The sequence below is a fragment of the Schistocerca serialis genome, chromosome 1, assembly GCF_023864345.2.
Source record: "Schistocerca serialis cubense isolate TAMUIC-IGC-003099 chromosome 1, iqSchSeri2.2, whole genome shotgun sequence".
Lineage (NCBI taxonomy): Eukaryota > Metazoa > Arthropoda > Insecta > Orthoptera > Acrididae > Schistocerca > Schistocerca serialis.
In genome coordinates, this window is record NC_064638.1 from 659,120,628 (window position 1) to 659,137,568 (window position 16,941).

Below are 16,941 nucleotides of genomic sequence, written 5' to 3' on the forward strand. Positions count from 1 at the left end.
AATTTTTTGTGTCATCCCATTCATGATAGTGTTCAGCTGTGCTGACGAATTCACTTAGGGGCTGCCAGAAGTGGGAATTGATAGTACACAAGAGCCACTAACCTGATGTGCCAGCAGAGCTGTCCATGGCAGCACCATCAAAGTTCCACGAGGTGCATTGCAGGTCTCGGGAGGCGGTGGCATCAAAGTTCCACATGGTGCATTGTCAGTGTCAGGGGGCTACGGCTTTGACAGGTGCTGTACGAAGCATTGTGCCTCAGAGAGGGCCTGCATAACCAATGATGTGGCATGTTTCAGTTCAGCATTGCAAGTGTGGAGATCATCGCATGCAGAGCACTTGGATTGAAACTTGGCGACGGAAGCTGCAAGGCTGTCTTCCAGTGAAGAGCACTTTATGAGAGCTGTGTCAAAACCATAGAGAAGCTGAGGGTGAGGGGGAGCTGAGAAGGTGACTGAACACACAATATGAGTAGATGAGGCATGGTGCGATAATGCTGACTGGAGATCCAGAGAAAGACCGAAGTCAAAAAATAAGTCATTGCCTAATACTGGCCCTTCTACATCAGCCATGTAGAAGGACCAAGTGACACATTTGCCAGGTATGAGCTGAATGGTTAACTTGGAAAAACTATCGAAACGAAGTGGCAATTTATTAGCTGCTCAAAGAAACAGGTTGGCTGATGTCATATCCATTACAGTAAATGAGGGAGGTATGACGCTAATGTCTGCTCTGGTGTCAATGAGAAAATACGTGCATGAACCTAAATCCAAGGCATACAGACGACCTCATGAGGTGGAGGATCTGACAGAATGCAACATCTGTGGGTGCCATTCCATATACCCACGAACTGTGGTGCATACTGCCGCCTGAGTGAGTATTTGTGAATGCGCAGGGCGGGCGGCAGTTGTGAGTGCCACCCCAGCAGTGAGCGCCATCCCTGTAAGTGGAGTGGAACCAGCATATGCATGAGTTAGCCATATTTGGCCCTCCAGCCAAAGTGCCAGGCGAGGGGAAGGTGGGGAGGGTAGGCTCTAGCCCAGGTGTGGTGGGGATAAGCTGGCACTGAACCACTGGCAGTTCCCAGTCTTGGCCACTAGGTGGCTGCTGTTCCACATGGTGTCCACGATACACACACGCCCAGCCACTACCACCTGATGGTGGAAGTACAGTCACAGCATTTCCAACTTTGGTAGTATTAGGTGCTGTGCCATGCGAAGGGAGGTGACAGTGCCGGATTGTGACATATGGCCTGGTCTGCCGACAGTAGTTTATCCTCAAGTGGTGTGGCAGTATTGGGAAGCAAATGTAATTGTAGTACTTGTGGCAACTTCACCAACCACAATGCTCAGAGTTCTAAGTTCAGCAAGAACTCGGTAGTAACCTGCTCACACAAGCATAGCCATACCTGTGAGCAGGTTCCGTCACCTAAAGTCTCATCATAAATAATATTGTGAATAGTATCGGATGGTGGACTAGAAAGGCATTTTATGAGTTAGTGCATGTGCAGAGACATATTTGTTGCTCTTGGGTGGGTTCAGTAACAAGTCAGTGATAAGCTCAGGGTGGTCATGCAGGTGGTTCACTAAACAAACAAAATGGGTGTCGTCATCCACAATGCCATGTTTGTCCAATATGTTGTCCACCAAGGTAAACCACTTCACTTTGTTGTCCAGTTGTAATGGTGTCAGCTTTATAAAATGAATGGAGGCCGGTACTTGTGGAGATGTAAGAAAGGCACAAATCGTGCGGGGATTCTGCACAGTGTTCATTGACACAAACTGTGCCTCGGTGACGGGTGATATGGTATGTTGAATGTCTGGTAGATGTGCAGGCGAGGCAGGGTATCCAGTCCTCGTAGGAAGGAAATCTGTAAGGCCACACAATGAGCATGGCACGGTAGGCACGGGAGGATCGATGGCCGATGCAGATGAAATCTTGAGCAGAGATATGGAATTGTGATTGATTGCTGAGTGACTGGGCAGAACCCTGCAGGAGCATCACTTGAGGTGTGCGTGCGGTGGCAGGACAGTTAGGAATATACATGGTCCGGCGTGGTTGACGCAAATGTCCCTCCTACTGGCGCAGAGGGGGGACACATTAAAAAATGGACCACTCTGAGGAGAGGTTCAAAAATGGCTCTGAGCACTATGGGACTCAACTTCTGTGGTCATAAGTCCCCTAGAACTTAGAACTGCTTAAACCTAACTAACCTAAGGACATCACACACATATCTATGCCCGAGGCAGGATTCGAACCTGCAACCGTAGCGGTCGTGCGGTTCCAGACTGTAGCGCCTTTAACCGCGCGGCCACTCCGGCCGGCTTCTGAGGAGAGGGTAGCCATTCATGTGGACCCCGAAACTGGACAGCCATGTGGTCCATGTTGGATGCAGTAAAGACTCAGGCAAGGGGAATCTGGAATCTTATGCTGGAGAACCATCCTGTCCAGCCTAAAATGCTGTAGAAGGCATCTGCACCAATGTGCACAGCACCTGGTGTGGTGTGCTGACAGAGGTTAGGGTCATCTGGCATGTCAAAGCAAACATGGGAGACATGAAAATTCCTGGCGTATTGGTAGCATATGGGGTAAAACATTGTGCTTCACAGTCAAAGGTCCATTCTGTGGTCACAGTGTCCTGCACTGCCAGAAAAACTGGAGGTTGCAACATTGTCCATTGGTGCAAAACCAATGATACACAGTGAGCGAATGCAACATATTTTCACAACTTGGGGTCGCCAGTGTGGGTTTTGTAGCTATAGTGACAGACCATGGACATAAATCTCCAACTGATTACGATTGAGCACTTTTATTACAGCTCGTATAATTACAAAGACACAGGAAAAACATTACAGACAATAACAACTCAAACATCTACACCAGAGTCAAAAGCACACACTGTCCAAAGAACACCGAGTTCAAGGACAATTTACTTTGCACTCGGCAGGTGGTAGTTACAGGTGGTTGATGGTTGCCACAACATAAATAGTGCTGTAACTCTAGGTGTTTACTCATTCATATACCTCATCCAGGGAGCAGAAATTTTAGTGTGATAAATTAGAGCCTCTTTCAGAATTTTCTGTCTCAAAATTTATGCCCCCTTTCAATGGATATTCCTGTATGAATTGCATTTACACATAGTACCCATTTTGTCATCAGTTATGATTAGTTTGCACAGTAATAACAAAAATAATTTTATCAACATTTATTAGGCCTATTGAAAAATTAATATATTAAAGATCCATTTTTTCCTGTGCAATTCTGACAAAGTTGACTTGTCATGATGACTGTTCAATAGCATTCTTTAATTTAGTTCATAAATTGCAACACCTAAATTTTTCACACTAATTACGGCTTACAAACATGGCCTTTTCTGAATGTACTTCTGACCAAAAACTGATTCTACTTTCATAATGAAATATTTTCATAAAACTTTTCATCCCCTGTTTCAGCCCTTTAGGGACTGAATTTCCAAAAAGACTGAAACGTATTTTTTTCTTACTGAGTAGTCAAATACCAGTTTTCATCCTTTAGAAGTTCTTTAATAATGATTTATTTAAAAAAAAAGACTTTTTCACATTATTTCATCACCTTGGGGGTTGAGTTTCCAATGAAGATGAAACACCTTCCAGTATTCTTTTATCTTTGATTGGGAAACAAAATATTAATTTTCATAGGTACAGTATCAAAACTGCTTTAATAGTGGCATATTTCCAAAATTCCTTTCACCTTTATTTCACCCACTTATGGACGGAATTTCAAAAAATCCCTTCTTATAAAATGGCTAAAGTATAAGATCAACACCTCTCCAAATTTCAAGTTTCTATTCTTCAAGGTTTGGGCTGGGTGATGATGAGTCAATGAATCAGTCTGGACATTTCCTTTTGTAGACAGAAATGACTTTTTATTATACAGAGGTATATAGATGATAGATATAGACATACATACACACACATTCACACACTCACATTCCGGGGTGGGGGACAGAACACATTGAAAGACTGCAGGAAATTGCTGCTCGTGTGGAACAATATGTTTTCGCAGTGCAGTGGGTGTGTGGCAAATAGTTCACAGTAGACCGTAAAACACAACAATATGGATCAGGTTGCACCACCCAGACAACCCACCAAGAAGATCAACACCTCATCTGAATGGCATTGCAGGACATGTCTATGTCCTCTTCAGTTCTGGTGCAACAATGGAACAGTGGAACACATCATACACTGTCAGGAGTGACATTCCATCACTGTTTATTACAACTTGGGTTACTTTTGCATGATCGACTTCTATGCCTATCTTTGATGAATGTGCAGAAACACGCTAGAAGGCAGTGATGTATGGAACAATGTCACTGGAGACAGGAATGGCATGAAATAGTGTTTCCAGATGAATTCAGGTTCAGTTCGTTTAAAATGATAGTCACATTTTGGTTCGCCATGGTCAGGGGGAGTGGCGACACAGTGACTGCATTCACACAAGATGTACAGAGGGAACACAAGGCCTAAAGGTGTAGGGTGCTATTGGGTACAACCACAAATCACAGTTGGTGTGTGTGTATGGCGCTGTAACTAGTGTGACCTACATGAATGACATTCTGCTGCCTGTAGCCATACTCTTTCTGCACAACACTCCAGATGCCATTTTTCAGCAAGACAATCCATGACCTCATGTTGCTGTACAAACCTGTGCCTTCCTTGGTGTCACAGGATGTCAGTTTTTTACCTTGGCCCACCAGATCATGAGACTTGCAGCCAATCGAAAAAGTGTGGGATATGGTGAAATGACAGGTGCAACTCTTTGACCCTATGCCTGCCACCACAGATGAATTTTGGAACCAGGTGGATGCAGAATGAATGGCTATACCACATGATGTTATGTGCTCTGTACATGTGTTGATGCCATCTTGTATGAAACAAGCAGAGCCCGTGGTGGACAGATCCTGTGCCTGCTAGGCAACAGGACACATGCTGAATGGAGGGGACTGAAATACTAATCATTTCTACAGAACATACCTGTCCTGTGAATATAAATGTGAGTGTTTGTGTGTACTAACTATAATTTGCACTGGAAAATGGTCTACATCTACATCTACATCCATACTCCGCAAACCACCTGACGGTGTGTGGCAGAGGGTACTTTGAGTACCTCTATCGGTTCTCCCTTCTATTCTAGTCTCTTATTGTTCATGGAAAGAAAGATTGTCGGTATGCCTCTGTATCAACAGGTCTGATGGAAACCAATTCTACAGTTAAAAATAAATTATACAGCAGCTTCACATATTACATACATCATTTCTACAAGTTATCAATCCTGTGGAACACAGTCAGAAAAACCAATGATATTAGTTGGACCCTTGAAATAAAAATCTGTGATAATACAAACATTCAGATGACTCAGAAAATCTTTTTTATATCAACAGAAATAACCAGTAAAACATGACATTAATTACTGCCCCTCAAAGTGAATGCATATGAAATAAACATTACAAATTTTTATTTGACTTTGATACCATCTATAACATTTTGTTTGTTTTCAAAGCTAAACATCTGATCATATTAATAGAGGTATTGCATTATTTTCATACCTTCAAATTTAAATGTTGGCTGATGGAATTAAAGTTTAACCAAATGTGTTTTGAAAGCTGAATCAAGACTTCCATGTCTTCCCAGTTTGACCCTTATTGTGAAGACCTGCCAACTGTGATGCAGAATTTGTGACTCTGCAACTGCAGGTTGTATTGTGTTGAACCTCATAAAGATTGAGAAGGTGCCAGCTTCTTTAGAGAAAATCTTTTTGAGCTGCAAATGTCACACTTTTGTTCTCTGTTTTGATATAAAAATACCATATTTACTCGAATCTAAGCCACACTCAAATCTAAGCCGCACCTGAAAAATGAGACTCGAAATCAAGGGAAAAAAAAAATTCCCAAATCTAAGCCGCACCTGAAATTTGAGACTCGAAATTCCAGGGGAGAGAAAAGTTTTAGACCGCACCTCCAAATCGAAACAAAGTTGGTCCATTGTAACATGAGACACAATTTAAGTTGAATGGATGAAGATACAGCTACAGTAGTTTGGTTCAAGTCGTAAGCTTAACAGTTAAGCTTTACCAAGTAGCCATTGCTATGTGTCAGGCGCTCCATCCTTATTTGCAAGAGTTCCCTTCCTTTTTCACATGCTGGTTTGAATCGATTGCTTATTTTGCTTTGATCTGATAAGTGCCGTTCTCTTTGTTATAGGTGTTTACGACACTCTAGGCTGAAACTACATTATTTTAATGTGTCATGCATTGTTTGTCGCATTCTGATAATGAGTGTTTACGACCTGTTGCTGCTCGCGGCATGGCTTGCTTTTGTGCGTGCTACCGCGGCTTACAATAAAAAAAAAGAGGAATTGTTTCATTAATGAAACAATGGCAAGAGACTGCTATTTGTTGTTACACTGCTGCTTTCTTGGATAATGATCAACAAGAACCAAATAATAGATTGCTTATGATAGAAGATGTTCTGAACGAGAGTTTAGCAAAAATTTTTCTCTGTTTGAAAATCTTTGCAGACGCTTCTTTAGTACATTACATTCTGCAGAGAAATTAGTCATCTTTGGTTTAAAAATCTAGTCAGTTGCCGAGCTTCATTTCTGACTGTATCACTATTCAGCATAAGAATAATACGAATATAGACATGATATGATATGTATATTCCTCCGTGTTTGCATTTGTCTCACTCTAGTTTCGTAGTTTATTAGGCAGACAGGATTTAAATGAGATAGCAGCAAATACGAAAGAATACATGGCATAATGTTTTCAATCTTCTACCGTTTCTTACTGACGCAGAGGTTTTGGCGCCAGTATTTATCTTTGTGCCTGCAAAGCATGCCTGTGTAGCGCTACATATATTCGACGGCAGAAGTTAGTTTTGGCGGCACCTGCCAACATTTTTCAGAACTTCCGCTTACTGTGCACTGGGTTCTAAGCCAGAAGCGGTTTTTTGGATTACAAAAACCGGGAAAAAAGTGTGGCTTAGATTCGAGTAAATACGTTAACATTTCATCTTTCCACCTGTTGCAATGGGGCCCACAGATGAAGCATCAACAGGTCTTATTTGCCCATAAAAAATGTGAACCACTGTTGTAAGTTGTGCAATAGGGGGAAGGGATGTCTCTGAGTGACTTGGTTCTGGATATTAGCCAGGTAATTAACGATTTACACTGTCTTGGTGAGGATGGAGAGCAGTGCCCTGGCAATTGCTGCCTTGCTCTGCATTGGATGTCACACTGAGCTTTTACTGCAGCTTGATAAGGCTGTTCCACCAAATGACAGGAGAAGTTTGGGGCTGCTATTTTGGCAATTTCTGTAATGGCTGTCTGTAGGACAGTGCCAAACCACCACCACACAAGGGAGATGGCTTAATTTCCTATGAAGAGCATGACAACCAAACAAGTGAAATTACTCAGCATTTTCGAAAGCAACAATCGTTCCTATTAGCCTAGATAATGCAATTACAGAACAGTCCAAAGAGAGTCACACAGAATTCTATAAATGCATCATAATTCTGAAATAAATAAAAAGTTATGTCACAGATCTCAGGAGGGGACAACTGGCCCTCTTGCACACCACCCTCCCACTCCCTACCTGCCCCTTACTGACGCTGGATGATATTACCCTTTCTACATTGCTTACATCAGCTTCCTGTGATTTTCTGGTTCCACTTCTCGACACACAAACCAGGTCACATTTTTTGTTGTTACCAGGTGTGACCAAACTGCAATTGAGCCTTTTTGGTGCTGAAATGTTTTCTGCATTTCATCAGACCACGAGACTTATCTACATGGGCAAGCTCTCAAGCAAGTAACTGAAAAGTATCATGTGTTGTACGCAGCTTGTAATTTTCTAGAATTCTTTGCCATTTTTGAGATTTTTAGTTTCTCATATTACTTCATTCTCCAAAGTTATCTGAGAAATTTGGAAATTTGTACATGTAAAAATATAAATTCCTTTAGTAAAATGTTCTGTTGGAGCAGAGAGGGCTTAGGACTGCTCCTCCACCACCCCCACACATATCTCTACCCATCTGTACCTGACATAAAACTGTTTTCCTTTTGTTACAATCTTCTTAACAGATTGTTTGATTTGTCTTTACTTACTGTTTTTGTAATGTTGATCTAAGGCATAAGAACAATCCACACATTATCAAAGGATAAATATTGATCTCAAGACTTACAGATTTCAAAAGCCTGACATGACTTTAAGCTACCAAATACTTTATTGTAAAATATAACCTTTGTAACATACAACTTTGCATGTGTTATACATAGTGTATTCTTTCAGATTTGAATCAGTATCGACCAGTCTATGCACCTAAGGATTTTCTTGAAGTGCTGATGTGGATTCGTAGTCCTAATTACCATACCATGGAGTAAGTAAAACTGAAAAGAAATTAAATTATTTCAAGTTCAAATTAGTTACTAATCAACAAGATTAAAAACTACATTATTGCAATTTCCTTACACTTGAAATTGTTTTTATATCTTCCTATACAGCAGTGGTGGCAATTGGGATTTTACACATATTCCTCTTAAGGTCAAATCTTTAAATGAATTGGTAAGTTGTTGCCATATCTTATTAATTATGCACTTCATTAACAGAATAAAGTCACTCTTAGTAAAGAAAATATGCTTCAAGTTCTGTACATACTCTTTTATTTTTGGGGGGAAAAAATCTACTTAGAAATGTGCAGAATGTAACCATATGTACAAATTAATTTTTGATGAGTGTAAAATGACTCATTCCACATAATTAAGCTTTATCATGCAAAATATTCCATGGTACATAAAACTAACTACCTTATTTACTCAAATCTAAGCCACTCTCGAATCTAAGCCGCACCTGAAAAATGAGACTCGAAATCAAGGGAAAAAATTTTCCCGAATCTAAGCCGCACCCGAAATTTGAGACTTGAAATTCAAGGGGAGAGAAAAGTTTTAGGTCGCACCTCCAAATGGAAACAAAGTTCGTGTAATTGTAATATGAGACACAATTTAGGTTGAATGAATGACGATACAGCTGCAGTAGTTTGGTTCGAGTCGTAAGCTTAGCAGTTAAGCTTTACCAGGTAGCCATTCCTATGCGTCAGGCACTCCATCCGTATTTATACGGGTACCCTTCCTTTTTCACGTGCTTCGTCTGGTTTGAATTGATTGCTTATTTGTCTTTGATCTGATAAGTGCCGTTTTCTTTGTTATAGGTGTTTAGTCACTCTAAGCTGAAAATGCATTACTGCACCATGTCATCCATTGTTTGTCGCATTCTGATAGTGCGTGTTTACAGCCTGTCACCGCTCGCGGCATGGCTTGCTTTTGTGCGCGCTACCGCCGCTTACAAATAAAAAATAGAGAGGAATCGTCTCATTAGTGAAACATTTGTTGTTACTTACACTACTGCTTTCTTTGATAATGATCAACAAGAACCAAATAATAGACTGTGTATGATAGATTATGTTCTGAACTAACTTTTAGCGAAAATTTTTCTCCGTTTGAAAATCTATGCAGGCGCCTCTAGTTCAGTACATTCTGCACAGAAATTAGTCATCTTAGATTTAAAAATCTAGTCAATTGCCATGCTTCATTTCTGACTGTATCACTATTAGGCATAAGAATAATACGAATATAAACATGACATGATATGTATATTCTTCTGCGTTTGCTTTTGTCTCACTCTAGTTTCGTAGTTTATTAGGCAGACAGGATTTAAATGAGATAGTAGCAAACACGAAACAATACATGGCAAAATGTTTATATTCATATTATACTTATGGTGAAGAGAATACTGCATGTGATTCACAATTCATAAAAGTTCCTATTAGCAATCATCTCTTCTCACAGGTAGGAAAAAATTCAGAACGTAGAGTTGGCCATATTGACAAACATCCCATACAGTCTTGCCAGTCCGATTTTCGTAGTACATTGAAATGCTGCTACATTCAAAGATGAACAATACGGAATTTGTATTTATTTCGTTGGATAATGTACCAAAATGCAGCGGTCGAAACTCAGGGTGGAGGAAAAAGGCTCGTCTTCCACCTTTTTTGTTTTAATTTATTTACTGGCGCAGAGGTTTTGGTGCCAGTATTTATCTTTGTGCCTACAAAGCATGCCTGTGTAGCACTACATATATTCGACGGCAGAAGTTAGTTGTGGCGGCACCCACCAACGTTTTTCAGAACTCCCACTTGCTTTGAACTTGATTCTAAGCCGTAGGTGGTTTTTTGGATTACAAAAACCGGAAAAAAAGTGCGGCTTAGATTCGAGTAAATACGGTAATTAACAAACAAATTACCAGAAACATAGTGCATAATACTTTTGAATAAGCAGCAAGGCCTCGGATGGAGTTCAGAGATGAACAATTGTATATAACACTGAGAAAAAATTATTCTACCCCCTACATGTTATACATGATGAGCCAAAATGTTATGACCACCTGCTCAGCAGTCTGTTGGCCAACCTTCAGAATGCAATACAGCAGCAATTCTGGTGGCATGGATTCACAAGTTCTTGGTAGGTTTTAGGAGGTAAGTGGCACCAGATGTCTATGCACATGTCACACAGATCCTGTAAATTACAGGAAGACTGTTTTTTGGGTGCAAACCTAGTGCACAATAACTTTCTGGCCATGTTGTATTGTGTAGAGGTTAGGCAAATTTGGTGGCCAAGACACCAACATGAGTTCACTGTCCCATCCCTCAAACCACTGTATCATAATGCTGACCTTTTGATAAGGACACTTATGCTGTTTGGAGATCCCAACAACACCGTGGAAGTCAAAAACCATGAAGGGATGCAGATGGTCAATAGTAATGTCCATGTAGTCCACAGCTGTCATGGTACCTTTGATTATTACTGTAGGTCCCACATAAACACAGGTGAATGTCCCCCATAACATAATACTTCTTCCACCACCCTGCCTCCAAACCACTGTGCACATTTTGAACAGTTCTTTGCCTGAATGACAGTGTATCCAGACACAACCATTGATCTAATGCAACAACAAAAGTGATTCATCCAAACAGGCAACACATCTCAGATGATCAATGTTCCAATCTAGATGATTTCATTTCCACTGCAATCATTGCTTGTGTTTGATTAGGCAACATTGTTACATGTAGAGGTTTTGGGTGTGGGACCCCATATTCAACAATGTCCACAGAATGATGTGCTCTGGAACATTTGTGCCTGCATCAGCATTATACTTTGTCATCAACATTGCGTATACTGCTTCACAGAGCAGCAAAGCCTCCGATCTCTGCATTCTGTGATGAGGCATGGATGTCCAACACCTTGCCACCTACTCATGGTTCACCATTCTTTAAACACTTTTCATAGGTACTCACAACAGTAGCACGTGGAAAGCCTATCACTTTTGCAATTTCCGAGATGCTCATTCCCAACCATCATGAGCATCTGTCCTTTGTCAAAGCTACTTATATCAGTGTATTGCCCCATTTGCCACCAATATCATCATTATAACGATTTCCCATTCATTTGTGCTCCACTTCTGTAATTTCTAACTGCATCACCAGGTGTCATTCAGTCTCATGGTGATCAGCAGTCATAAAGTTTGATATGTAACTTTATAAAGACAATGCACAATTAACATTCATAAGAAGTAAATCTAATTCCATTGAAAATAGGTTCACAGAAGAATATAGAGACCATTGTTTCATACACTTATGGAGGAAATGCAGCATCTGGAACTGATGTGAATATGACGGTTGTTTATTATGTATCAGTGCTGTTTATATAACATCCATAGATCATAACGAGGCTATTATCACAATAGATAGCTGTTGCTATTATCTTAGCTTTTAGGGATGCATACATCATAATTTCTAACCATTAAGATGAACAAACTGCAGGAATATGAAAGAAGTAAAACAAAATAAATTTCATGCTAAGCCCCACCAGAGCACTGCATATAAAAACAAATATGTATTTTTTTCATAAAGTGATGTATCAGGAAGGCTGATATAATTCTTCTTTAGGGTCATCTCATGAAATGTAGTAGTGCTGACATATTTTACTCTGTTAAATTTGGTCTGAGCAAGCTCAGATAATTTATAGCAGTTTAACAAAAGTAAACTGTAAGGGACAGTCAAATGAAAATGAGCCCCATGGCAGCAAAAAACTGGCCAGGTTCAAGTAGGACTCTTGCAATGAGGGTTCCACATAAACTTAATTATGTATATTGATATTTCATCTTGGGAATCAAGAATCTCGACGGTTTTTGCCTAACACTGATACCGGTATAAGAAACATATTGGTACCAGGAATTACTAGTATTTTGAGAATGTTTTAATTTTAAGTTTGAAATCAGATAAAACACATAACAGAAATATTTGTTTGTGTTACATAATTACAAATTTACAATTTTCTGATTTTTTTCCTGTGAAACATTGCTTTTTGCAAAATTGTATGGTTCTAGTTTAACCGGAAGTACTCTGTAGGTTTTGATGAGTGAGTCTGCAAGTATAAAAAAGTGTGACACAAATGACAGCATCTTTTGATAGCACTGGCTTAGAAGCTTGCTTTTATTACACTGCCAAGGAACCAGAGGCCTTAGAATTTGACTTAAAATTCAATATAATACATTTATCTGTTCCTGAGAAAATGCTCTTAACAGTCACACTGACAGGCAGATAGACAACAAAGTGATCCTGTAAGGGTTCCATTTTTATTGATTGAGGTATGGAACCATAAAAAGTAAGTGAACTGTTTATTAATTCAAAAGTAGTCACATCTGTTAATAAGTTTATCCCACTCTGAGACAAGCCAGTCAGTGCCTTCATGGAAAGATGTTTGTGGTTGCCTATGGAACCATGATTGTACTCAGGTGTGCTAAAGTAAATCAATGATTAAGAATATCTTTCTTCAGGGCTCCAGAAATATGGAAATCATATGATGATTACTTTTGAAATAATAAACTATGTACTTACCTCTTTCCATCTGACTCATTTTCATTTGATGGTACCTTATAAAATCATAACTTACAATAACTGCTTAACACTTTTGGTGAATGACTGGAGTCATTCCACATCTCTTTAAAGTTCACACACACACTCACACACACACACACACACACACACACACACACACACACACACACACACACACACACACAAGCAATCTAAAATCAAGCTATTTATCAGTTCTAAGATTTTTTTTAAAACTGATAAAGTAAATGACAGTAGCAGAAATTTGTCTGGCATGTCACTCGAATAAAAAACAATTAGTTATCCACTCTTTAAGACTCTAAACCTTCCAGTCCAACAGACTAATTTGATGCCCAGACATTGCATAATTTTGTTAAAAGTTTCATCAGGCCTTGGTTGATTATCAGAGTAAAATGTATTTGTTTAAAATGTGGCCTATGGTGATTCAATGATAACTGGGTATATGGGAATGTTAGCCAAGTTGGTTTCATATTTTTACCCTGAGAAGAAAAACACTAAAATGTAAATATTTCAAAGTGACCCATAATATCTGCAACAGACAATTAAATTTATTCAATAGTTTGGACAGCACTATGTAGCCAAACACAGCACAAATAGTGACTTTAACTCCCATGCAACTTCACACAATTTGGTGAAACTCAGAGCAAAAACATAACTGTTTACCCACTAACAAATGCTCAAAAAATATAGTGTAATAAGTATGCATACTCCTCAGTGAAAATCAGTTAGAGTAATTAATGACTCCTGAACAAATATTTTTAAGAATAGTTTACAAGAGATGACATGGAATGACATTTATAACAAGCCAAATGCTAACATAAAATTTAATTTATTCCTTGATAAATTCATATCATTATGTGACAATAGCTTTCCACGAAAGCTAATCAGAGAGAACATTAAATAGCCAGGTAAAAAACCATGGATCACTAGGGGGATTAAAGTATCTTGTGAAAGGAAAAGGGAAGTGTGTCTGTTGACAAGAAGAAATAGGGATCCTGCAGTAGTTGCGCACTGCAAAAACTACTCAAAATTGCTAAGAAAAATTATTAGAAATCCAGGAACATGCACATTATGTTAGAAAATAGTAATTCTAACAACAGACTTAAGGCTGTGTGGAATGTAGTGAAACAAGAGACAGATCGACCAGACACAGGATGGGATAAAATCACTATTGAACTAAGTGGAAGAACTATAAATGATGAGTCAAAGCTATTAAATATATTTAATAATAATTTTTAAATTTGGTAGAAAGTATAGGGACAAAGAATTCAAGAGAAAAATCACATATGTTGAAAAAGCAGTTTTCATAAAATTCATTGAAATACATGCATAACCAGCTTCTCCTGAAATTAAGACAATTGTACATTCTCTCAAAAATATAAGCTCATCTGGTTTTGATAGTGTTTTTAATAGAGTTCTAAAGATTTGTTCCCATGTATTAATCCCTGAATTACCTGAAAACATAATACATCTCTAACACAAGGCATTTTTCCAGAGATATTGAAGTGTACCATTGTCAAACTCCTCCAGGACTTTTAAGAAGGTGGTGTATTCTGGAGTATCTCACCTTAGTAACAATAATATTGTCAGCAAATCACAGTGTGAATTTCAGAAGAGTTGTTCTACTGGAAATGTTATTTACAGGTTCACTATCAAAATTTTAGTATCATTAAATAATAAAATATCCACAGCAAATCACAGTGTGGATTTCAGAAGAGCTGTTCTATTGAAAATGTCTTTTACATGTTCATTATCAAAATTTCAGTAACATTAAATAATAAAATAGCGCCAGTTGTCACTTTCTGCAAATATCTAAGTCATTTGACTCTGTAAATGACAGTATTCTCCTACATAAATTGTAGTTTTATGGGATTGATGGTACAGCCAACCAGTAAATAATGTCATATCTAATCAAAAGAATGCAGAATGTTGTACTTAGTAATTCAGCCAGTATAGTCCGGGGACATTATTCTGACTCGGGAGAAATTTCATACAGTGTTTCCCAAGGCTCAATCTTAGGTCCACTATTGTTTCTCATATATGTAAATGATCTTCTGTCTGATATACAAGTGGAATTAGTTCTTTTTGCAGATGAAATTAGTACTGTAATCAATGTGTGCATACAAAAACAGAAGAAATAGTAAACAGTGTTCATAAAAGTATAATTGACAGGCTTTCTGTGAATGGTCTCGCCGTCACTTTAAAAAGACACAACACATTCACTTCTGCATATCTAGGAGTACCAAACTAGTGATAAAAACAACATGTGATGAGGAAATAATAAATAGGATGAAAACTCTGAAATTCCCATGTGTTCCCACTGACGAGAATTTGAACTGCACTCACATTTGAGAACTACTAACAGAACTTTTTTTTATTTTGGACTTAGAATAATTGCAAATCTTGGGGAGAGACAAATCAATAAGTTGACATATTTTGCATTTCAGTAATGAATAATTTTCTGAGGTAACTCATCTTTAATAAAGTAAGTCTTCATAGATCAAAAACGTGCTGTAAGAGTAATGTATGGTTCACATCTACGATCATCTTGTAAACATCTGATTAAGGACTTGGGCATTTTTCCCATAGCGTGCAGTGTGTCACCCACTCCACAAAGTAAAGTGAAAATCTTGCCATATTTACCACAGTAACCAGCTTTATGGTTCATATGTTGGAACATAGTATTGCTGCATAAGTAATTTTAAACACAGTTTATATTGACAATTAACATCTTGGGTTCTTATACATTGGTTTTAGCATAAGACATTATCACAAACACTTGAGTGGGAAACAGGTACCAGAATCTCAAAAACACCTTATTAAAGAGAGTCTACAAATCACAGGATCAACGCTTTCAACAGGTGTTAAACAATGAGCATATTAATGATAGTGTACCATCTGATTATTGACATCACAAATGCATTACTTTTGAAGGGTCAGAGAAGATAAGACACAATATTATGTTCTACCTGGCTTAATCAGTTATCATTGTATGTTAAAATAGCAGTGATGACATGCAACAGAAATGATGTTAAATTGTAGATAGAAATTACAAGTGTACCACTTCCTTCAGCATGAAAAAGTGTGGACAGTGATGCAATCTCTAGATGACACCACAATGGCAGCAGCCTCCACTGCCAACCAAAATACCAACTGACAGCCTATGAGTAACTCTGAACTGTACAACACTCAATAATAGATTATGCAGAAGGAAAACAAGTCATGAACCCATGCCATACAAGAAGATGCTGCTTCACAGCAGTTCCATCACTCAGGGCCTGCAGTGGTGAAAAACGATGCATAATGCAGCACTCACTGGTTACTGGTACCAGACACAGGCTATGAAGTGTGTCACACTTTGCATTTACTTATATACAAATGGCACAGCTGACCACGAGAAAACGTACAAGTTCCTACTAGTCAATGCCTATGACACCACTGGCAGCATCAATGATAACAGAAAAATCACCACCCTGCCAGCTGTCAAAACAAAGCAACAGGCGAGTGGTGATTCCTTTACGAGCAACTACTGTCAAACAACAGGGAATATAAGCACTGTGGTTATTCACAGTCAGGCTACTTACACTAAAGGATCCCAACAACTGTATGTAAATGACAAACAATTGCCTCATACATACCTGGGAACTGCAGATCTGATGTGAGCATCTTTCCACCAATGCAGGAGCAACAGATAAAGACTCTGGCATACAGATTGCTTACTGCACAAGCATTTCTCCTATTACTACTAAAAGTGGATGTAAAGCTACAGTAGACTTAAGTTTCTGTCAACCATTATAATGGAGTTTCATGTTATCCAATGTATCTGAGCCTATGTTGGGTGCCTATTTACTACATCATTACAGACTGAAGACCAAATTATGTGTAGCACGGCTTAGGATAGTGACTGAAATATTACTGGCAATTAGGCAGGGCTTCCAGA

The 16,941-nt window shown here is 38.8% G+C and overlaps 1 protein-coding gene across 1 annotated transcript in view; it reads left to right on the forward strand.

The window, feature by feature from the left end:
- The window catches only part of LOC126479317 (TBC1 domain family member 19), a 192,907-nt gene that overhangs the window by 32,335 nt on the left and 143,631 nt on the right, over nucleotides 1-16,941 (forward strand). Inside the window, exons 4-5 of the mRNA XM_050103774.1 lie at nucleotides 8,324-8,411; nucleotides 8,536-8,596. Coding sequence (XP_049959731.1) covers nucleotides 8,324-8,411; nucleotides 8,536-8,596 — 149 coding nt within the window. The remainder of the gene's footprint in view (nucleotides 1-8,323; nucleotides 8,412-8,535; nucleotides 8,597-16,941) is intronic.